The following is a 24,524-nucleotide window of genomic DNA, read 5'->3' on the forward strand; positions in this document are numbered from 1 at the left end:
AAGCTGGGGCTGTCCTGGGCAAATGGGTGGTTGAGTGCCTTACTCTGCCTTCATTCCTGGACTCCCATAGCTGTCCCGTCACCTGGACCCTTCTCACAAAGCCCACTCATTGTGCTTGTGATGATCCCATCTCGATGGCCAGCTGACTCCCCTTCCTGAATGTGATGAGGGGTCTAGGATGGTTGAGGAACCTAATATAAATGCTAATTAATCAATACTTATCTGTACATTAGGATTTGCCAGAAATTCCGCCTCCTCTGTCAAGTCTTCTAACTGTACCAAAGTGTATGCAGCTGGTGGTCTGAGGCTCACTGCTGTGCTCCTGCCCTGTCCTGTTCTGTCCCCTCAGCGACTTTGTCATTCAATTTTGAGGAAACCACCTGTTTTTACCTTTACGTACCTGGTGTTCTGTAGGGTTCAGAGCACACACTGCAGATTCCAGATTTCAACCTGGCTTGGCCACTCACTAGCTGTGTCACATGAGCAAGTTACTTAACCTCCCTGGACACTAATTTTTCTCAGTATGTACCTTATAAAGTTGCTGTGAGGATTAAATAAGTTCGTATTTGTAGAGTATTTAAAGTAGTATTTGGCACCGAGTAGGAGTTATAGGAGCCTTAGCTCTTACTGTTACCTCAAGGCGGTAACCTTGCCAAATTCTTGTTTAAAGAAATAGCTCCTATAAGCCCTTCAATGCTGTACACACAGTGGGTGTTCAGAAAATACTTCCCAGTAGGTACTGCCAACAAAGGGAGTTGAACAGGGCAACCAGCAGAGGCCAGAAGCTAAGCGCCTCCTGCTCCTGCTGGCAGAGGAGCCTGACTCCAGAGTGGCACCTGCTTCCAGCCTCTGGGCGCCCAGGTCTGCCCACCGCCTAGACGATCTGCCCAAAGGGCTGTGGTCTGGCGCAGGGAGGGCTGCCTGCCAGGTGGCAAAGCCTATCCCCCAGCCTGGGGGGTTCCTGCAGCTCCCCAGCCCTGGACCACGTGGGGCCTGCAACCAAGGCCTTGGTTCCCTGACTTCATGCCCAGTGGGTGGCGTCTGAGTTGAGCCTTAAGTCTTCTTTCTGTTGTGCACTCTGGATCCCAGCCACGCAACAGCCTCCAGCTGTGCACCCTGCCTCCATGGAGGGGGTTCCCAAACACCCAGACCAGAACCCTGTTGGCCCCACAGGGATCACTCTCCCCCTCCCCAACCTCCTCCACTGTGGCGGTCCCGCTCTGCCAGGTGCCTGCTGGGTCCGGGGCCAGCACCCGCCCATCAGCTCCCCAGTCAGCCCTGTGCTGCAAAGCTCCTGAGCCTGCCCTTCATCTGCTCCCCAAGCCCCACTGCCAGCCAGTCCCTAGGGTCACAGAGGCCTCCCTGCTCCAGGCGCCCCCACTCTCCCTCCACGGTAGAGCCTGGGCCCCTGAGTGCGGGTTCCAGTTCCCTGCCTCAGCCTCCTCCAGAAGCAGTGATCCTCCTCCTGACAAATCATTAGGTCAGTCACAGTGCCTGCATCCTTCACTGCACATCACCTGGTCATGTGATCATTTATCATCTCACATCACAAGGAGCGGGAGTGAGGCTCAATAAGGTATTTTGACAGGGACAGCGAGAGGGCGAGACCTCATTCACATAACTTCTCTACTGCACATTGTTACAACTGCTCTGTGTTGTTATTGTGATCTCTTGTGCCTAATGTGCAAGTTAAACTTCATCACAGGTGTGCAGGCACACGCAGGGTTCAGTACTGTGGGTGTGGTTTCAGGCATCCACTGGGGGCCCTGGGGCACCTCCCCTGTGGACAGGGAACTGCTATACCTGTGCATCACAAAGGATGCCCACCACTGAGTTAGAGAACATATCTGGCACCTCAGTAGTTAGTACCTTTTCCCCCTTTTGGTAAGAACACAAGATCCAGTCTCTCAGCAAACTTCAGTACACAATACAGTATCAGCAACGAGAGTCACCAGGCTGTACAGGAGATCCTCAGAACTAGTCCATCTTACAACTGAAAGTTTATACCCAACGTGGAGGGCATTATGCTAAGTAAAATAAGCCAGACAGAGGACAAATACTGCCTGGTATCACTTACATGTGGAACCTGAAAAAAGTGAAACTCAGAAACAGAGAGGCTGTGGGATGGGGAACCCGGCTTACTGTTTCAATCAGCTACTTAGACCCCAGCAGCTCAGGCCTCACCAGATCCCCAAGCTCCTGACAGACACTCACCTTCATTCAGTCTTCTGAACAAACACTCTATCTCTGAATTTTGGAAATTATGTTGTAATAGCTGCCCTATGGGAAAACAACAGATTCAGGAGAAGTAAGTTCAAGCGTAGCTCCAGCTTTAAATTAGCCATGTAGCTCTGGCAGATCACTTAATCTTGGGGCTGGGCCTTCTTGTCTGCAAAGTGAGGTCACTGGACTAGATGACGCTGAATGTTCCTTCAGATCTAACATTACAAGATTCTATGAATTATGCTAAGATTATCTTCTGGAAAAGTTTAAAAAATAAAGCAGCAGAATGAAGAATGAATAAAGCAGTTTTTAAAAAATGATGTTTATAGGTAATCTTTACAGAGTAGCACTTAAAAATAAACGTCACAACGCAAACGCAGGGCAGTGGTGCCCTCACACTGGCCAGTGAACACTCCCGGCGGCCACATGCCAGGCACGCACACAGTGTGTCGTCTCTGCTGCGGAGCAGTGCCTAGCGCTTCTTCCAGGTAAACTTCCTGCGGGCTCCCTCCTGGCCCGGCTTCTTCCGCTCCCTGATGCGGGGATCCGTGGTCAGGAGTCCAGCTGCAGCATAGAAAGGGAAGCTGTTAAGAGCCATGGACAGTGTGCTGCCCAGCAGGAAAGGGGATGAACGGCATGAGTTTTAAGTCACTTTTGTCAGATAAAAAAGAAAAATTAGAGGACAGCAACCAGCCCTGTAATAATTTATCAGCTAGTATAAATCTCATGACACTAAGCAGACTGCTTTCATTCTTTTAGGGTATTTTCCCAGCTCCTGAGACAAACACCAGTACATTATTTGAGTCTGCTTTCCTTATCCTGAGAGAGCTAGGATTGCTTTTTGGTTTTTAAACTTGTTCCCTTTACGATAAGGCTGCTCGTGGCTAGACAGTCACCACTCACTGCTATGGAGTTAACTCTGCGTGTTCAATATTACAGATGTGAAAATTTTAATGGAGACGAGGAGAAAAGAAAAACTTATTGTAAGGTCACGTATGAGGAAGGATACAGACATCAAATATTAATAGCATACATGAATACACACATACAAAATCAACATATTTGAGAAAATAACTATTATTCTAATCTGTGTAAGAATAGTGTCTCTTGGTATTTGTTTCAGAATCTAAAAAATAAGCTTTACAGTTGTATTCTCAGCATAAGCAGTTTTCTGTGTAAGAATAAAGTCAGTATGAACTGGAAGCTTCCACTCTTTTAATCATCAGGAGTAACTGTGATTCAGGCAATTGCAATTAATGAGTTGCTCTCAACATATGGCCCAAATGATGTCCCCCCACAGTGGCTAAAGCCAAAATATGTTGGTAAAGACCATGGATTTCAAGAATACCAGTGATGACAAAGCTCTTTAATTGCTTATAAGTAGGTAAACAGACCATAGTTTCTCACTGTCTTTTTTACTCTCCCAATACTAGCACTTCTTCTGATTGTATATAGGTATAGGGGTTTTATTGGAGTCTTTTAAATGGGCAAAGAGCAAAAGCAAACTTCAAACACTTAACAAATCCCTAAGTTTTTACATTTACTGGTCCTTAAAGGGCATGGGATAAAACAACAATATTTTGAAAAAAATGCAGACAAGACTTGTCTAACTTCCAATTTAAATTGTGATTAATAATGCCTTATTACTTTTCAACATGCCCAGTAACTCAACTTAGCTGAAATTTTAAGGTCCTACCAAATTATTTTAATGACTAGATATGAATTCTATAAGATGGTGAATTGTCTATAAGCAAGTAGATTTTTAAGAGGTTTAAAGCCGAAGCCACAGCTGCAGGATTACCTGCAGCATATTATCAGAACCCCAGGGGCTCTCACGGCAGGACAGGCATGCGGAGGCCATCTGCTTGCTGAAGAGGAGCTGGGGCCCAGAGGTGTAGAGCACCTCTGGTGTGGAGGACCCACAGTGCTTTCTTCCCTTCACAAATAGTTCTTATTTAATATAAATGCTAAAGCAGTGTCCTAACAAAGTGACTGCATATTCTTTCTTAAACTGTGAAGAGACTCTCATATTCACAATCAGGTGAGGAAGTCACACAGAGCGAATAAGACAACAAAGAATTAGAACTAACATCACAATGGAAAAATGGAAATCTCCAATAATTTTGGAAATAAATACCTTAAGGGCTTCATAATTAAATCAAATACATATTACAAATTTCTGTGACAACACCAAAACAACCAACTCATCTGTTAGACACGATTAAGCAGCACTTGTTAAACTGGGTAAACAGTTATGCCTTAAAGCCCAGAATAAACTTCCCTGATGCTGCGAGTGCCCCCTTTTCTTTTCTAATTTAAGTTCACTTCGTAGAAAAAAATCTGGAAAGTATTGTTATGGGTCTGAAGCATGAAAAGAGAAGTTAGCAAACTGCATAATGCACCAAGTGTCTTCTGATTTCAGGTGACTGTACAAGAATCCGATAAACACTTACAGATAATATGGGGACAACCGGGCCCCTCCCACCTCAACTCATACCTTGTCTCATCCATTCGACCTCTTCTTCAGTGACAAAAGTGCACAAGGCTCTGGCCATCGCCAAGCGTATTGCTCCGGCCTGTGCCGACCGCCCGCCCCCTGAGACTGTGCAGGTCACATCGTGCTTTCCAAGCCGGTCAAGGAAGTGAAAAGGGAACATCAACTGTTCTCTAGCACATGACAAGGAAATGCAGTTAATCACTGTAAAAACACAGGACTTCATAAACTCCACATTCTGGACAGTCTCCAAAACCAGATAAGGCACGCCAGCATCCATACTTCTCAATCAGCCCGTTACGGAGAAACACTGGTATATTTCTGATACTTAGAATGCTTTGCTGAGATTGAGGTGCATTTCTCTTTTTCTTGGATACAGCAATACACTCCATCTCACTTTGGATCTCGTTTATCTCACAATAACTTTCTGATGCTTGAAAATAACCTTGTAAAGAAGCCTCAGAGTTGGAAACTCCTTTCATCAACTGAATCTAACCTCTCTGAATTCAATGGTCAGATAAAATATTAAAAGGCCTTCTCAATAACTTATCAAATGCCAGTTAAGTTCACTAAACATAGTATGATGTGTTTGTGTAATGCTCATCCTGACATGGTTAGTTGTAAAAGTTACTAAACCCACACTTGACTTTTCTTCCCTCACTGAAATGTATATTCCTGTTCATGGGTCTCTAAGTTGCAGGGTCCTGCTACCTGCTTGGTGCCAAGCGACACACTGCACAGTGCTTCCCTCACAGCCAGTGAGCAGCCACACATTACCAGGAGGGCACTACATGATTAGAGTACGGAACACAGATCATGGCCCTGGGCCTTCTCTTGCTCGATGGAACAAGTATCTGTTAAGCACAATTTACGTGCCAGGTACAATGTTTACCATCACAGGTGCCAAGTACTTGGATTTTGCTATTTTGTCTTAATATCACTGCTGAGTTTTTATTTAGAAAAGTTGATTTATGTTGTCTGACAGTGTAGCTTTCTTGACTTAAAATAAAGCTTATTGTACAGTGAAGCTGTAAGATGGTTACAGACACAACATTCAAGTGTTACTCCTCAGGCATGCAGACAGATGGACAGAAAGGGACTTCAAAGAGCATAGTTTACTAGATGGAATTTGTGAGGGTACTGTTTCAACAGGGATGTTGTTTTGACAGGCATGAAATGACTCTGATAACAAAAAACAGTGGTATGAAACAACACAAATCTACAGACTGCCCTTTTGAACAAATGTTTCAAAGCAACCAAACCAAAAATAGGAATGTTATACAAAGAGCACTATTTTAAGTCACAGCCATATCATAATAACTAAAGAAAATGTAGAGACTGATTATCTACTTCCACCATTTCACTTTTCCAGCAAGGAAAGAGAGGTAAAAGAATCTATGGGATTGCCAAGGGCACATGTCACAGGAGGTCTCTGTATGACCTACCACAATTAAGTGGGTTAGTGACATAAATACCATTACTAAGGGATGCTCTGGTCACCCACTTGTTTGGGAGCTTAAATACTTATCTGTATTAATTTCTAATGTTTTAAGCTTCCTCAATTTATATAAAATGCTTATATAAATAAAGAAGCTTAGATGACAATTCAGAAAAAAATATATTTCATAATTTACTCAAGATATATCAGAATAATTGAGCCAGAGGATCCAAGGTAAGAAAGAACCGTTAAGAAAAGTCTGGACAGTTGGAAAGCTGGTGTTCACTTAGGTACAATACTAAGTTTACAGACAGATGAAGAAATACCCAAAGGGTAACTGACAACAGAAAATGACTATATAGCTATCAATTTTAATTAACCTGGACTGAAAACTAGAACATGCAAAACAATCACATGGCATGGAAATATTTCACATTTCATCTCTCCTCTCAAGGGCCTCAGATGAAATCCTGAGTTGAAAGAATCAAATTTACTTTGTTCTTTGTGATATAATCAAAGTTGTTTTGAAAAAAATAATTTCCTCATGTCTGTCTAGGCCTATGGCACCAACTCTATAGCAAGTAACTCAGTATGTGCATAATTGCATACCCTCTTTTATTTTTCTGTAATTGCTTACATTGCTAACCTTACATGGTTAGTGCTGAGAATGTATTTCATTTGTACAGATGATCAGCTACGAGTTACTCTGTGGACATACAGAGCAAAGGCCTTTTCTGAAATATTATTAATCTTTGTATACCACAGTACTGGGCACATAGTAATAAATGTTTGTTGTATAAGCGAATGAATGAATACAAATTTCTAGTGACACTGTGGAGGCAACACAGTCAATATTCCCAATGATCTGTTTGTTACGTTTGTGTAAAAACAGCCTAAAGAAAGGCCCTGGAAAGATGAGTAAGCAGTTCACCTGACTTTCAGGCAAACATCTTAGACATTCTCATATTTAATCAACTCCTTCCTACCAATTAGGGAAGTCACCTTTAAGCATCTTGGCTAAGGTCACAGAGCTTGGAAACAGAACTAGACTCAAGATCACTTGATTCTTGGTTCAGCCGTCTTCCTATTGGTCAATGGTCACCTCCCTGGTGAATTTGTAAACTCCTGAGCAGCTCCTGCAAGGCGAAAGGCCAGTCTACGGCTTGCATGGCTGTTCTACATCCCTACAATGACTTAAAGATGACGAGACAGTTTGGGGGCCCATTCCCACCAAGACTGGCTGCAGGCTTCCCAAACAGATAGGAAATTTCTTGACAGAAATCTTATCTTGAATTGCTCTGATGGTCTCATAATGCCCAGAACAGGACGATGCACATAGACAATCCTCAGTAAATGCCTGTTCACTTCAAATTGAAAAATAAGTTCTACAGATATAATTTAATTATGAGATCAAGCTATAATTAAGATTTGTTGTTAAAGCAGTAGGAGTTACATCTGAAAACAAATTAACAGTTTCCAAATAAAATAGTTTCCAATAGTATCTGATAAAAAAGGAGCTCCAATTATTGGTCAAATGCCATTCCTCTTAGCAGCCCCCAATGCTGAAGTTATGGGTTTCTCTTCGGCTGTTGTAAGGGAAATAAGAACTTCTTCCACCCATTTCTCTGTGAGAATGATTTGTTTAATTCCTATCAGATAGAGTCAGAGGGGGCTATCTCCTGCCACACATAACATAGACACACAAATAAAATAAACATACATTATCTGGGGTAATTATTCAGTCCAGAAGCTTCTACTGCATTAGCCGGGTCCTCTTTTCCTTACATAAGCATGGGCATCTTAAGAGCTTTACCTCTTTTGACCTTAAAGACCACTACACATTCGGGAAACAGAAGGACTAGGACAGGAGGAGCTAATCATGCAGAACTTGTGTTACTTGTGGATGACAGTTACTACTGGAAACACAATAACCACATCGAGAAGAGGCCTTTACATAGTGACTCACAGAGATATCTACATGAGTATACCTAGAGGATTTGAAGTGTAATACCTATTTATTATTAATGTCTATTTCTCAATAGGATACAAAGTTCAAAAAATGCCACTGCCACATTTAGCACTGGGACTAGAAAAGCTGGACAACTCTTATTTTAACACAGAAATGCCAAGTTTATTTGCTGGCTCAATACACACATAAAATCAATTTCCTATAAACAGGAGAAAGCTCCAGGGTGATAAAGCAGACTTGTTCTAATGCTATGATGGTGAGCACCAAGGCCTTTGTTGCTGTTTAGTTCTGTGCATGCCCACCCCCAAATTAGGGAAATGGAAGGTGGAAATCTCTTTCCTCACATTTGGCATAATCTGCATTTCACAATGCTAGAAGCATCTAAGATACTCAAGTTCCAATAGTATCTGATAAGAAAGGAGCTCCAATTAATGAGAAAGCCTAGAGATGCTTTTTACAAGTCTGAAAAACTACGTAAAAACAGTGACTGCTTCCCTCTAGCTGGTTTGCAAGTTATATTGGTGAAGAGAAGTAATCATTCAGACAAAGAGAATCAGCCTTCTTAATTGATCATGATGTATTACCAAATACATTTTCTTTAATAACAAAAAGCAAAAGCAAAACCAAGAGCTGACCTGTCCTGTAGCACCGGAAAGTAGAGCAAATAATCAAGTCCGTTTATCTGTATTCTCCCACTTCCACGCTCATAGACAATGGCTGTTGCTTTGGCACTCTTCCTTTTACCTTTAAAAATGTAACATTTCTACTAGTGAACATCTTCAAGACCAATACTTTGAGGTAGGCACAAATACACTGAAATTTTCCCCCAAATAACTATAACCCTCTATACGGGAAAGTTTAACTATTACAAGTCAAACAAAAACAAACAGATAAACTACATCATAATCAATGTAATAAAGCTTATGGGGTAATTTTGTTCTTCAATTCCATTTTAGGAACACAATGATTGTAAATTAGTTTCCATAAGCAACAAAATAATTCATGTTTATTCATGTTACTTTAAAAAACAATCAATTTACATAGTGTCCTCCTTTTATAGCCAGTAAGAAGGTATCTAATCACAAAATGTTTTTAATATATTAAAAGTATGATAAAATATAACTGGTAGAAATAAAAGGAATCCTCAGGAAAGGCTCTATTTCTCTGAAAAGATTCATTGAAAAAGACAAAGGAATGATGTTAAATTTTAAGAGTTGCAAACACACTGTTTAATAAGATCAGTTCCTGAAAGTCACAGCAGGACGTCTTTGTGTATCTACAAGGAAAATGTGAGCTGAGGACCTAAAGTTTTCACCTGTTTCACAGTTTCAGCATCTGAAATGCAGGTTCACCAAGTATTTTCATTTTATATAAGAAACCTTTATTATAAATATCTTAATGTTTCTACCAGTTGAAAATGGGAAAATAAAAAGGTTCACTATAAATCTATGAAAACAGAAAGTGTTCATGTGATTATGCAGGTATGTATCCATGTTTTTTCTTGGGATATTATAAGGCTCAGGTTTTTAAAACTTCAACAGAACCTTAAAAATGAGGAAATAGCAGTAGCCAAAAGAAACTGAATACCAGAGAGCAACAGCAAATAAAAATAATTATAGTTTCTCAGTCTTCACCAAATTCATTTTCTTTCAGCACATGCCATTACCTTCACTTGTGCTGAAGGCCATTCCTTGCTCATCATACTGCAAGGGCTCAATCAGCTGCTTTTTTGACTGAATAGTCACACTCCTACGAAACCTCTGCACGAACTCTTCCTCAGCGGCCCCACACTGCCATGCCAACAGCCTCTCTAGCAGCCGAATGAACTGTGTGTACTGCAGACAATAAAAATTCATTAGAAGATGCAAGTGTAATTGCATTTGCTAAATTTTTTCTATTTTTATACATTTGATCTTTCCAATGTCACTTTTCTTGATGAATTGTGACAGGATGACACTTCTGCACCTCCGTGATGCTTCTAAAACAGCACACAGATGCAGCACACTTTCCCTGTGTATCTTTAGTGTGCCATCTTTTCTTTTGAAAAACAAAAGAGATTTATCATTCAAAGAAAAATCAATTTCTCCGTGCCGTGATTACTTGAAATTGAGATCTAAATTCATTTCCAAAAAATATTTAGATGATCTTCAAGTGTGATTTCTACTCTTTTATTAGAACTGTTATCAAGAGGAGGTTCATAAATAATTTCCAGTAAGTATAGTAAAATGGGAAGAGTTTGATTTTGAGAAAATGTACCTCTTAAATTACATTTCATAATACATTTGGCAAATATATCTTTAGCTGTTCAAGCTGTGTTACTTTAATGTTTATGATTTCCTTTAAAACTGAACAATCAAGCTATTTAAAAATTCAAGAGATACTTGACTTAAAGGGCAACCTCTTGAAATAAATTATCCTTGCTACTCTGTGCATTTTTTTAAATAGTTCTTCAACATGTGATTAGAAAGTAAACAACTTGGTATTAACCCCTTAAAATTAGAAGCCAGGATAATCACTCTAAAGTGTTTATGCAGAAGGAAACAACTAATACTTGAGATCCTTAGTTAATATGGAACGTGAAACCCAATTTTTGATAACCTTATTTATGTGTCTGCCGACCCTAGAAATGATACTCATCTTTGTCCCTGACTTTACAGTGAAAATCTGAAATGAATAATTTGAAATATATAAAAATCTGCCCAGTAAGATTAAAAGGACTGCTTTCATTACTGCTTCCTGTGATGTTATAATGAAAGAGAAGGTAATTTTCTAAGTAAGGGTGAAATACTTGGCCACCTCTGATACCTGGCCTGATAAAAGCTCCCTTCTTCCTTCATTGGCAGGCCTGCGTCCTCTGTTCTCAGCTACTCTCTTAAGCCCATCTCACACACTGTGATGTGACTGGACCAACCAGGGGTGCCTACAGCTTTGCTCATGAACCAGGATAAGGTTTAAGAAGTCACTGCCTACCCTGCTGCCTCGTCTGGATGCCGTCCCCAGGATTGGGATTTCTCCTGCTATCCAGCATTCCAAAAGGACAAAATATGATCATAAATACACATACAGATGGTTGCTTTATCCTATAGCTGCACACCTGTAATAAAGTTCTTGGGATGCTTTCCAAATGAAAAGACTAAATAGAAGGACAAAAAGCCACATAAAACACCATACACCTGTATTATAAAAATCCAATCAGCCAGAAAACAGAGGAAACAATGAAATGCTGCATTCAATGAAGAAGCAAAGAGAGATTTTTTGGTTAGATCCGAGTGCAGCAACACTGGCTGAGCAGTCAGGACAGTGGAAGTAACTCCAGATCTACCCCTCACCAAATGCCTGACATCCCAGTTAAGCACATTGCTTAGCTTTTCCAAAATCATGACTTTCTCCAGTATGTTAAATGAGAAAAAAAGCAATTGATGTACATGACTTAAAATCTATATGGTGGCACATTAACCTGACAATGTTAGCCACTGCTATGCAAGGAGAAAACCCTTCTTGGAACAATTTGTGAAATTTCTCTACACTCAAATCTTCCAGAAATAATCTAAGTTCACAATATCAAAGTATTTATTAAAACAGTGAAATTTCCTCTGATAATACTGACATACACTGTTATGAATCTAATTAAGACCCAAAGCATGGGTAACCAACTTTACAGCATGTAACACTCACCTGGGGAACATGTTAGTATGGATTCTGGGTAACACCCCTAGAATTTCTATTCTGGTTCTGAATCTTAGGGAGTGGCACTTTATCACCAGCATTCCAAGTGATTCTGATATGGGAGGTTTTGTAGATTCTTAGGTGAAAAATGCTGGCCCTACAGAGCTGCACACAGGAAAGCCAGGAGGCAGCATGCTGCATGAGGGAAACCATGTGCTTCGTTCCTTCTGTACTCAACCTGTAATGGCTTCTTACACTTAAAATCAGCTTGTAAAGTTGGCTATCACTTTCCTGAAAGAGATGAAAAATGACATCTGCCACACGCCCCTAGAACTAGCAGAGGACACAGGGTGCGTACATAAGGAGGGTTTGGAGATCAGGCATGTCCCCTTCCTGACCACAGATGAGGCCGTGACACAGGAGAAATCAACTTATACAAATATGTTTTAAAAAGGAAAATTGTCTTAGGGGCACCAGCTTCTGAGAAGTGTGACTCTTGGGAGCCTAACTACTGTAATTATCTGCCTTCTTAGGGCACAGGTGCCCTTAAATCCAAGATGAACCACTCACATCTTGATCGGACAGTCTTTCCACTAACATTTCTTCTAGTTCTTCCTTGATCAGCCATCTGCTGCCAATCGGGTTTCTGTTAAAACATCACATACATTCTCTTTTAAATTAACCATGCAATTAGAATTATATCACAAAAGATCCCATGCGAGGTAGCGATTCCTGATTGAGAAACAAATTTCCATATTATACAACAGTAAAATTTCATCCAAGTTAACTATCTTTGAGAAATATTATTTCATTTCCTCATTTTACTTTAGAGAAGACATCCAATCTGGCAAATGTTTTGTTTGAAGAGTTAAACATGTCATTGTGTAGCTCATTTAATATTAAAAGCCACCAGATTTCCTTAAAAATTAAAATTGTGCTGGCTTTTCATAATTTACTTCAAAGGGGATGTTATGGACGCAGAGTTAATGGACCTGTTAATGGACTTAAGTAGTAATAAAGTCTAAATAAAGGGCTAGAGGTAGTATTTACAACCTAAACAAGGTGTGCTCAAAGACTTACATCTTTTGCATAGGAAGAAATATGTCAATAGCTAGGTCAAAATTTAAAACCGGTTGCTCAAGTTGAAAGATCTAATTAGTCCCTGTTTGCCAAATGGAAGCACAAACCTTGAAACACCAAAAACAAAACAAAAAAGACTAAAGCACGTAAATGTTAATACACAGCTATATACAAAAACATTTGGAGGACATCATATTCACATACAGTAACTAAGTGCCATTTAATATATAAATCTGGAATAAAATAGCGTAAGACTAAACTTATATTTACTTCCTCTCAAACAAAAAAACACCTATTATTTTGATCTCTAACATTAATAATTATTGCTGAAATATGCAACAGACTTTTAAGCTTTAGGGATCCTTAAAAAATACCAATGGTAAACATTGTGTTTCTAGTTTAAATCTGTCATACATTTTAATGCAAGAAAAGAACTTACATGGTTTTAGTTTTTTCTGAAAATAGATCTTTGGCTTGCAACTTATTTCGGTGTTTTTCTACATCTAGTAGCTTTCCATATGCTTCCTGTGGCAAATAAAACATACACGCTTTAGTGAGAGATATGGTACATTATCATTTCCCCTTTATTTTTTCCCTGTGAGTACCCCTCATTCTGAAAGTGACCTCCTCAAATAATCTAGCTGTACAGCAAATAATACTGAAACTACTTTTTAAAAACACTATTACTCATTCAAACTAAAGGATGGTAGAGTAATTTCAATGAGCACTTAGCATCCTACATAGTAGCCCACTTAACTGATTTTTAAATAATTCTATAAAAAATTTACTTCATAAAAAACTCCATAAAAAATACCCAGTGAGATTGGTAAAAAAAAAAACAAAACAAAGCTACAAACCATATTTTTCTTACAGTTCCATAAATAGGACCAACATTTTCCTTTAAAAAAATCACAACTTATATAGCACTATGCACTTCAAACTTGGAAAATTAACCAGTAAAGTTACTGTATTTACTGCGGAATTTATCTAATATTTAATATTTACATAATATTTAAGTCCTTACCATATAGTTTATATCTTAAAAAAGTTTTCTATTATATTTATTTTTCATTCTTTGATTTCCTTCTACTAATTTATTTTCTAAGAAAGTCTCTGGTGAGTGTATGTCACTTGTTAAATTGTAATATAAGTGGGGGAAATTTTGCCATTTTGTATAACTTGTAAAAAGCGGTAACTGGCAATAAAGGTTACCAATGAAATATATTTTCTGCGAATGAGTTTATAACAAGTAGACTAGTGCAATTGTCTCCCAGTGTTTTTGATTGAGCAAACTGAACTACTTGAGGATTCACATCCAGTATGTGTCTACTACTCATTTGTAACTTGCACATGAACAGTCATTTTCAAAGGGTGGGCTAGATTTGATATAAAGGAGATTTTTCTCTTGCTAATCATGGCATCTTCCAACATCCTCAGCTAATGTCAGAAGACATAACTTACTACTGATGGAGATGTCCCTCTATATCTCCAATAGTCTTAATTAATATTTTCATATTTGGGGGGCAATTTCTTGTGGGCTTAGACTGCTGTATTATATCACAATACATTGCTGATAAAGAGTTTGTTCTAAGAAAAAGAAGTGTTCCTTTTCCACTGTCTTCCTATTTAGAAGGGCTTACATTGACAGTGTGCATGATTCTCCAACTGGAAGTGAAATAACCCCTCAGTCAACAGTTCTAAAGGTAGGTTCCCAGGCAGCGGCAGCCCAGCCTAGAACTGGCTGCAAATGTAAATTCTCAGCCTGCCCCAGACTTTCTGAAGAAAGCCTCTGGGGTGGGGCCCAGTGATCTGTTCTAATGATGACCCTGAGTGATGCACAGCAAATATGAATGTAAACACTAGAACTAGGGAAGGTCTAGTTCAACACAACAGCCAAGGAACATACTAAGTCAGTTCAATCCTAGTGTCCATATTAAGTACAATTTCTACAACTACATCCTGAGTACAAGTTTATCATCAGCTGCAGCACAGGAATGTATGTGACAATTTAACAGCAAACAAGCGCTTACCCTGCAGAAAGCAAGAACTAACGGGAGCCATCCCCACACGGAGCATGTTCCTGCTTTACTGTTGCCAGGAACTCATCTGACAGGTTGTGGTTGGGTACTTCCAATTTATTTTTAAAGAATGAGATGCTGGACTGTGACCCAACTGCTGTACCAGAAAAATTTCTATGACCCTCTGTTTCTAGAAAATATTCCCAAGTACTCTGGACAGGTAAAATAAGGGGAAAAATCCACAGAACGAATCCCCTGTTGCATGTATGAAGCAGACAGACACAATGCAAAGAGCACCTCCCCGTGCACCCAGTGCCAGCCTGTCAGCAGGCCGGACCACAGCAGGACCACCACATCTGGGGGCTGGGGTAAAGGCCTGGTATCTCTCATCTCAGATGGTCTGCTTCAGTCTTGAGGTTCTGACACATTGTAGCTTTCAAACCCAGCTAAAAACCAAGAGAACACCAAGCACAGTAACAAACAGCCCTCATTGACTTGTAAGTCTGGTCATTTTCTGGGATGACCAAAACAACTAAAACAAAAATGACTGACCTGCCTTCTAGGGAAGTTTCAGGCCAAACTTTGGACTGCTGTCTTCACCACCACTTTCCAATGACTTCTGGGCAATTTTTACTTTAAATTCATATTTTTCTTAAAATATTCTTCACTATGCTATTACCTTCCAGTATTATATTTAGCTCCATAATAACTTATAAATAGTCCATGTAAAATAATCAGAAAAAATAATATGAGAAAACCCATGAAAAGTACTTGTCAAATTTCAAATAAGGTAAATTCTATTCACTCACAACAAATACTTAAACAAATATAGTTTTTAGTAAGCCAACCCATATACTTCTTTAAAAAGGGCAGTATAGGTAAGGTACTTAGCCCAGTGCCTAACCTATAGTAATAGTCCAGAAATGATAGCAAGGGTGAGGTATGTTATTCAAGAGCCAAATATTCAAAACAACTTTATTGGTGCACCATTCCTGGAAAGTAGATTCTATAGTTTCAAATCCCTAACTTACATAAAAAAATTGTTGAGGGTATAAAATATGCCAGGAACTGTCAACATCACAGATTATCACCAGTAGTTTATGGTATATTGTTCAGTTTCCACTTAATTTTTAAAGGACACCAGAGAATTAGTATGACCCCCACCTACGCTAAGTTTATATACTGTATTTAACAGTAGAATTTTCAAATATGACAGGAATAACCCAGATGTGAAATGCTGAATCATTAATCACAGCTATGATTAATATTTCATAAAATCAAAGCAAGCCTATCCACCCCTTGTGTCATCAGATTTCCATAATGTATGAGTCAAATTTAGAAGATGCCTAATTTGAAAATACCAGATGCTCAGGTTGCAGAAAAGAGACGCTTAAGCTAAAACCTTCCAAGAGCATGAGCAATATGATTTTTAGTACCCTTCTAAAATCTGTTTTGATTATCATGTAGAAATTCCAATTTTAGGAAGGATAAACAAATGATTTTTCTTGTGGGAGTGTGAACAGAAAAAGTCAACTGTATTTTGATACACAAAATATACAATGATAAACTAATTATCATGTGAGATACTACTTCAGTAACAGAAAAGTAACTAACTTGAAATACGTATTCAAAAATCACAGAAAATCAAATTTCTAAATAACAATCTTCTCAATTTTTTGGCTACTGGCATATATAAAATAAGGTGAAATAAATATAAGTCATTTATCATGGTTTCTGCTACTTACCTAAATTTCCAAGTAATGTACTTGTATCACCAAGTGACTGACCCTTGCTGTGACTTTGTAAATATAATATGCTTATGTATGGTTTATATAGTATGAAATAACATTATTCAACATAAAAAGGAAATAGCCTCATGTATAGGTGTTATAGAAAAGTACTCTGGGGAAGCACATAACCAGGAGTAATTACGTGAAAGTGCTCATAACTCAGATGCCATATACTTTTACTACTCAAATTAGAGCTCCACCATCTATTATAACAATCCATTTTCTTAAAACAATTTGATCAAATCAACAGAGACAGTAAGTCAAATCTGTTTTTAAAAATGAATTTTCCTAATTATTATAATTAAAACATACAAGATATACAGTGATAATCGTTTGAGTAAAAAGTAGTAAAGATACTTCTAGAACAGCAACTTGTTACTAAATTTATCACTGAATTAACTCCTGCTGTCAACAAAAGTTTTAGAACAGCATGTAGATGTAAGTCAGCACCAGTCTGTAGCTGTTCAAAAAAAAAACAAGCATTTTACATAGTTTCAAAGTAGTTACCTCACAGTACCTCACTGTAAGAAGAGTCACTATTTTAACTCCATTTTTAAAGATAAGGGTACTATTTTAAGAGTTTTAAATATTTACCATAGGTTATAAAGGAGAGAGAAACTAAATAAGAATTCCATAGTCCTAAATCCCCAGGACTTGTGCTTACTGAGTATGGAATCTTCTTGTAATGAAGCCACACGCTTCTCCTGGGGCTGTTGTTCTCATGTTTTATGAACATGGAAGGTTACTTCAGTCATTGAAAATAAATTGAAGGATTTCTAAATAAACCAGGAGCTTGTTTCAAAAGGCAAACAAATCCTGTTTATATATATGTTATCAGGATTAGATTTACTTGGTTTTCTTTATTTTAAACACTTTTCTAATTTAACAGAATAATTTAAATATACAATGATCTACTTATTCCTTAATTTTACACATTTTTTCAGTAAAAATTTCATCATTGGCTTGTAATGATGAAATTTCATCATTGGCTTGCTTCAGTTTACAGAAATATTTTGAAAAAACTCCATTGCTTTATGTAAAACAGTCCTAAAAATGTAAATGAGGTTTCTATAAGATGGGCTATTCCCAGCGCAGTTTGTAGAGATGCACAACCGTATCTTAAACGATTATAGAGTGGGTAGAGCTTATGTAAAAATTTTGATAAATGCTTAATTGTACTTGACAACTTAAGAGTATTTTCAATGCCACTGTAGCCTTTCCCAAGCACTGGTTTCAGGAGAAATTAAAAAGTTTTCTGGGTAGAAAGGGTTCCATGATCCAATGCTTAAGCAGCAGTGGGTTAATGCAACAGATTTCTTTACTGAAGAACTTCAACACAGCTTTTATCATGCTCTTAAGTATGTCTTCATTAGTTTCCTAGTACCCAATAAGCAATATTCCCAAATGAACTTAATTTCAGAGACTCTCTCTTGAAGAATATTTTACAACCTATGTTTCTCAGAAAATACTTTGGGAAAGGCTGCATTATAGACACGCCTTGACTTAATGGATCATATTTTACAAAAGGATTCCCATTTCAGAGTGAATTACTCCATAATTATAATGAGTTTTAAGTAATTTTCAATTCACTTTCAGTGAGTGAGTTTAAAAATTTTCAGAAACATGTATTAATGACTAAACATGAATTAACATTTTCCTTAAATTAAAAGACCCATATAGACTTAACCATGAACAACACAGATTACAAATGTCTTGTGGATACAGCCCACTCCTCCCTTCACCTCCAACTTGGTGGGCCTGGACAGGGTCCAGCTGCTGCGGGCACACTGCCTTCTGGGTTTCCAACCTCACCTAAACTTATGCTCCTCACAATTCAGCTGCCCTATGGTATTTTCTTTGTTGCACCGACACATATATTCTCTTTAAATATCCTTCCCTTTTGCTCAGGTGTTTCAGGGAACTTCTCTTATTCTTTCTGTATTTCTTCATTTCTGCTCCTAAAACCCTACACTGAAACTCTAAATCATGTCTGAAAAGTATACAAATCCTGCAGGTTAAGTGGCCGCAAAAGAAGGAAAGCCATCCATTTTGGGCGAAAGACAGATTGGACGGGTGCGATCACGCACAGAGCTCCCTTTTCAGTAACCAGTGATCCTCTGAGAAACTCCTTAGGTCTCCTATTTCTTCTTAAATTCCTTCTCACTGCTTAAGAGTACTTGTTAGTACTACTTTATGCCTTTTTGGTTACGTGTACAGCATATTCACCATACTGTACAATAAGCGGGTTTTAATGGCTTTCCCAGGAACCTGGAGACGAGTATTACTGTATCCATAGGAAAATGGGAATTCTAACTAACTTCTAATGAATCTTTACAATTAATGAAGTCTGATATCCCCCAGATTAGCAAATTTTTCATCACTTTACACTTTCTTATCATGCTTCATTTCTGGGCATAAACAATAAAATTGCTTCTTTCTTCTCATCTTCATCTTCCCTCATAAACCTCCCCATTTCTCCACAAAAACTACATGAACTAACCATAGGCCAACTGGAGGTAATGTTTACGAAAGCATTATACAATCCCCTTAACTGTGAGCTACATCGGGGCTACCTTATTGGCTGCTCTAACGGAATACGTGTGCTTATTACTATGCAAACAGAGACCAAATTCTATAAAGGAGATTTGGCACTATTACAGAAGATAAAAAGGTTAATCGACATCAGCAAGGTCTCCTGGCAGCACTGCACACATGCTCTAGACCTGTGATCTGTGTCAAAAAGCATGGCTGCTGACTGCCATGCCTCATACAATGACAGCTGGTCAATGACTTGGGAAAAACTGTTTGGCTTAGTGTCTTTTACCCTGTCACATGGGAGAAATTACAAGAAAAAGAAATGATAATAACAATGGTTCCTTTCCAAGTACTGAATGCCCACCCGGTCTTTGGGTCGACCCTTGTTGCAGTGGGATGGCAGTGGGGAATCACTGTCACACAGATGGAAAGGCATTTCCTCCCCCGACAAGAGAAGACAGAACAAAGGAGAACACCAACATGTGAAGCAGTTTCAAGTTGTACTGGATATGCAGCACCTTGACTCACCACGACGCCCCTTTTGTAAACTGAACAGTGACTCTCTGGTCACACAACATCTCAAAGTACCAGCAAACATCCAGGATGAAGTTTGTTGTGCCCTCTAGCAAAGGAGACAGGAAGGACTAGAGCTGTAATTTAGATTTGCCACACCCAATGCTGAAGTAACTGGCAAACTTTTAGGAAAACACTTATCCTTTTCTCCATAAATGTATTTACTTTAAAACTGTAGAAAAAGCATTTTTGAAAATACAAGGTTTTATTAACTACTGAAGCAAACCCTTAAGGTAAACCAAAATACCTGTAATTCATTCGTGTAAATTGTTCTGATGAACATTAAGACAAATGGTAAGACCCTACTGTTTGGGGAGTCAAAACATGCCACAAAATAAACTGACCTAAGTTACTGAATTTAACTAAAACATAAAAACCTAAAGAACTCCCCTCTATGTAATAGAAACTGTATTATTCAAAAAGAAGGAATGTTTATTAATCAAATATAACTTGACATTTTAGTCAGACAGTATTCTATGCACTGAGAATGGACCCCTTTTTGAGCAATACCTTTTAAAACACAGAAACAGACTAAAAATAAAGTTAGCTCTCTTATTCAATGTGTAATTTCTTCATTATGGTGGAATGCAACAAAATATCTTGCCCTTGGGTTGCTCAGTTTCAGCCCAAACAAATGCAAATGGCTTGTCAGATGACAGCTGGTTGATAAGGCTCCTCTACAAGACCTGCATGCTTTACTTTTTCCCGTGAAACTTGGGATGAAAGGCAGAAGGCAGGAAGAGAATTAATGTAGCATACAGTCTAAAGGCAATGCTACAACCGTGATTAAGTAGAAAAGTTAAAAGGCACAGATTTTCCACAGCTTCACTGCGTGCAACCCATCCGTGTAACAAGTTGACAGGCCTAGCGCGTCAGCTCCATCATCCCCTCCGACAGCTAAAACGCAGCACTGCATCCCTTTCCAGAGAAAATTTGCGTCTGCACCATGAAGCGTTGTACATTATTTCTTAGCACTGCAGGGGGCTCAAGTCCATATGGAACCTTCACAAATATTACTACCAATCACACCAGCGGCGTTCAGAGGCAGATTTGACATACCTATTTAAATGAACAGCAGGGGTCCCCGGGCAGCCTCGGGCTGTGCGGAGAACCTCTGCGGAGAGGCGAGCCACAGCTCCATTACTCAGCAAAGACACACTCTACATTTATCATTCATTTCATCGCTGCCAGGGCAAGAAGCTCATTTGCCCAAGGTCAACAGAAAGCGAAAAGAAGGTTTTCTTTTTTTTTTCCCTGAGAAATAAATGTACCTGACAAGTGGGGATTTTGTCCTTTGGGTTTGTGGAGCACAAATAAACACCAGATAGTTCTAAAAAGCAGGGTAAATGTATGCATGGGATTCAAGCAACCTGAAATCTGACTGTGGGTGGGGGAAGCCCAGTGAATATTTCTGTAACTTTAAAAAATCATATAATGAATAAAATGAAACTAGACATCATGTTCTTAAAATAAAATGGGTTCTGTTTAAAGCTGGGCAGCAGCATCCAGCCTTTTTTAAAATTTACTCTGGGGAACTCCCCAAATTTGTATGCTAACAAACACAGCTCTGAAACAAAATAAAAACTATTCCCAGCACTCAAATATATTGGTGGAAGTCCAAGTGAAATAAAATAATCTCCTGGGTCTTTTTGGGGGGCCCAAATTTGAGGCTCTGATACTACATTGTGCTATGAAAAGCACTGTACATGAAGAATAAAAAGTGCAGATAACTACTTGACTTTTTCCCAAGGTAAACAGCCCCTGACAGCATTAGACACGCAGTCCCCTCTCCCTTGCATGCACACACATGGACCACCTTTGGGTTGAACATAACCCAACAGGACTCTCAATCGGTATGTAAAAAGCACTTTAAGGACCAACTATTCTGATATAAATTCTATTACATTTACCTTTAATAAAATGAATTAATAAAACGTAAAGACTTTCGACAGACTGTCTACCTCTGGAAGTCTTATTTTTGTCCATTATGAAACGTACTTGGTAAATTCTGAAGCTGAGCAAAATCTCTGGTATAATTAGTTACTTAGCTTACATTTCATATTACTTGTCATGAAGGTAACATACTTACATGCATTAATGAATAATATGATTGTTTGCCGGTATAAAAGAGAAAATGAAATGGACGGCCATCTTCTCCCCACTGGATTGCTAATAAAAAGCCAGGTGAAAACAAATAAACAAAAATAAAAATATGCACAGAGAGAGACCAAACAGCTGCATTTAATTGCAGTTCTAAGACATGCTTATAATTCTAATTTTTAACGTAACAAAAAGAATTGATATTTAGAATTTTAATAGTTTAGCATGTTTAACATGTAAATATTTCATATATTTAATATCTCATACCTATTAACACAAAACAATTTGTATTTGATAAAATATCCCTAAATGTTTCCAGGAGAATTTCTATTATTTGTTTTAAATAAGACACACATGAAAGAGCCAAAATCATCTTGTCAGAACAAACAATTTAGGTTTGACTCTAACACAATGCACTCCTATCTCCTTAAAAAGGAAAAAGGATAGTCAATAATTTAGTAAGTACATTTAGGAAATATGAAACAGGAGTAATATAACAAAGAAAAAAAGCAAATGGATTTTCCATGCCACATAATTTGTTTCAACTCTGCAGTGACATACCTCTGAGAGTTTAAAACATCTAAAACAGTAGGCGCCCCCAAAAGGTGTTATATATAATTCCTTTTGAAATACAAATGGTCATTCACATCCAATAAACACCCAACAGATTCAGAAATGGAGTCACTGCAGTAAATAAACCAAACACTAATGTCACATCCTTCACCCATATTTCTACCAAGTTCTTTCTGTTACTGACTTGTACAGACTCCATTAAAAATTATACTCCTCTGTCCATTACATAAGTTGTAAACTCCTGTCTCCTAATCTGTCACTTGCCTCTTAGTTTTGTTTCTAGTATCTTCATAAATAAAGTTTAAAATATATGTACACAGTAGTACATATTCCTCAATGGTAGCATTTCTTACCCTGCTAAGGAGACTTTTGGCATTTTTCCCTAATTGCCTCCCTTGCCATGAACTTTTAATACCACAGACACACTGCCTATCTGTTAATGTGTAATGTGGCACTTTGGAGGGCCACAAACACTGTTAATAGCTAAGATTTTTTTCACCTCCTTTGAAACAATTTATACCCCCTCGGGGGCAAAACATCACTTCCATTGAGAAAGCATTCCTTAAGATTTAGGGCTTTCTAAAAACTATTTTCTTGTATTTTCTTCAGGATTTTTATTAGTTTTCATGCTCAGAATTATAATCTATATGGAATTTATGTTGCTGAGACAGAAATCCAAGTATCATTTTGCCTAACAGTCATTATCCCATTAAGTTTTCTGATACTACTTTCTTTTCTGCTGTACCTTTTGTACAGTATGTAGGTTATCCTCTTCTGAGGATAACTGGCATTACACATGGGCCACTTTAATTGAATGTTAAAACGAAGACCAAAATTACATAATAAATGGTGAAAGAGTCTTGACAGGAAGTTTAGTTTGAAAAATAAAACCAGATTCTTATTTGCTTATGGATGAATCATAACTTCATTAAGTCCTGCATATTTTCCTGTATTTATAACCGTATCATGTAATCGATTTTCAGTGTAAAGTAGCCAGTTAGAAAGTGGTTGCAGGTAAGAGTCTACTTACTGTAAAGCTTGAAGGGATTTTTGAACCAGGTTTTTCCACATGTGAGAGTGTGAGTGTGTGTGTGTATGTGTGTAAGTGACTTCACTCAATCTAAGATGTCACAGATTTTAAGATGTCTTATCATATATCTCATACAAAGACAGAAAAGGCTTTTGGAACATATCATAGTTTACATTAATTGTAAAGTGTTTCCTGTTGTCAAAGATGTTATAATCTGAAAACCTGTGTCTTAGGATTCACAAAATACGGCATTAAACAAACAGATATTAACGCTGAATATGCTAATCTGGTCAGTGGCCTGTCTATTCTGCACCACGACCACCGTTTAATTAAAATCAGCTTTTTGCTGCATTTTGATATTTGGTAGAATAAGCTTCATTATTCTTATTTCTTTCAAAAAACTTCTTGCTGCTTCTTTCACATTTACTCTGTTTCTCCCAAAAGTCCTACCAAGACTAACTGAAATAATTAATAATTTTTAAAGTAGCAACTTTCCTCTATCTTTCCTTACAGGAACATTGTTATTTTTTCAAGCTATTTATATTTTCACTTATGATCTTGAAGTTTTATAATTTGCTATATAAATCTTACATATTTTTCTAAGTTTTATTGTAGTTTACTTTTTGTTGCTCTTCATATTGCCCCCTCAGTTACCAGTTCTCTGTAAAATTAACTGCACAAGTTATTAGTCTTCTATTATTTTTTAATAGACTTTATTTTTTAGAATAGTTTAGGTTCACAGCGAAATTGAGAGGAAGGTACAGAGTCCCACACACCCCTGGCCCCATACACGCACAGCTTCTGCCATTACCAACACCCCCCACCAGCTGGGACATTTGTTACAATTGAGGAACCTACCCTGATAGGTCACTGTCACCAAAAGTCTATACTGTACATCACAGTCACTCTTGGTGCTATACAGTCTATCGGTTAGGACCAATTTATAATGACATATAGCTACCATAATAGTAACATATGGTGTAGTTTCACTGCCCTATTATCTGTGCTCTACCTTTTCATTCCTCCCTCTCCCCT

The 24,524-nt window shown here is 38.2% G+C and overlaps 1 protein-coding gene across 1 annotated transcript in view; it reads right to left on the reverse strand.

Moving 5' to 3' along the window:
* Window positions 1-2,515: 2,515 nt before the first annotated feature.
* The window catches only part of MRPS9 (mitochondrial ribosomal protein S9), a 74,299-nt gene continuing 52,290 nt past the window's right edge, over window positions 2,516-24,524 (reverse strand). The window contains exons 5-11 of the mRNA XM_036921495.2: window positions 21,876-21,955; window positions 13,310-13,395; window positions 12,361-12,436; window positions 9,791-9,959; window positions 8,760-8,868; window positions 4,721-4,890; window positions 2,516-2,787 (exon numbers count right to left, since the gene is read on the reverse strand). Of these exons, the coding sequence (XP_036777390.1) occupies window positions 2,696-2,787; window positions 4,721-4,890; window positions 8,760-8,868; window positions 9,791-9,959; window positions 12,361-12,436; window positions 13,310-13,395; window positions 21,876-21,955 (782 nt within the window). The 3' untranslated portion in view covers window positions 2,516-2,695. The remainder of the gene's footprint in view (window positions 2,788-4,720; window positions 4,891-8,759; window positions 8,869-9,790; window positions 9,960-12,360; window positions 12,437-13,309; window positions 13,396-21,875; window positions 21,956-24,524) is intronic.

This window comes from Manis pentadactyla, chromosome 2 (assembly GCF_030020395.1).
Source record: "Manis pentadactyla isolate mManPen7 chromosome 2, mManPen7.hap1, whole genome shotgun sequence".
In the NCBI taxonomy this organism is placed as follows: Eukaryota; Metazoa; Chordata; class Mammalia; order Pholidota; family Manidae; genus Manis; species Manis pentadactyla.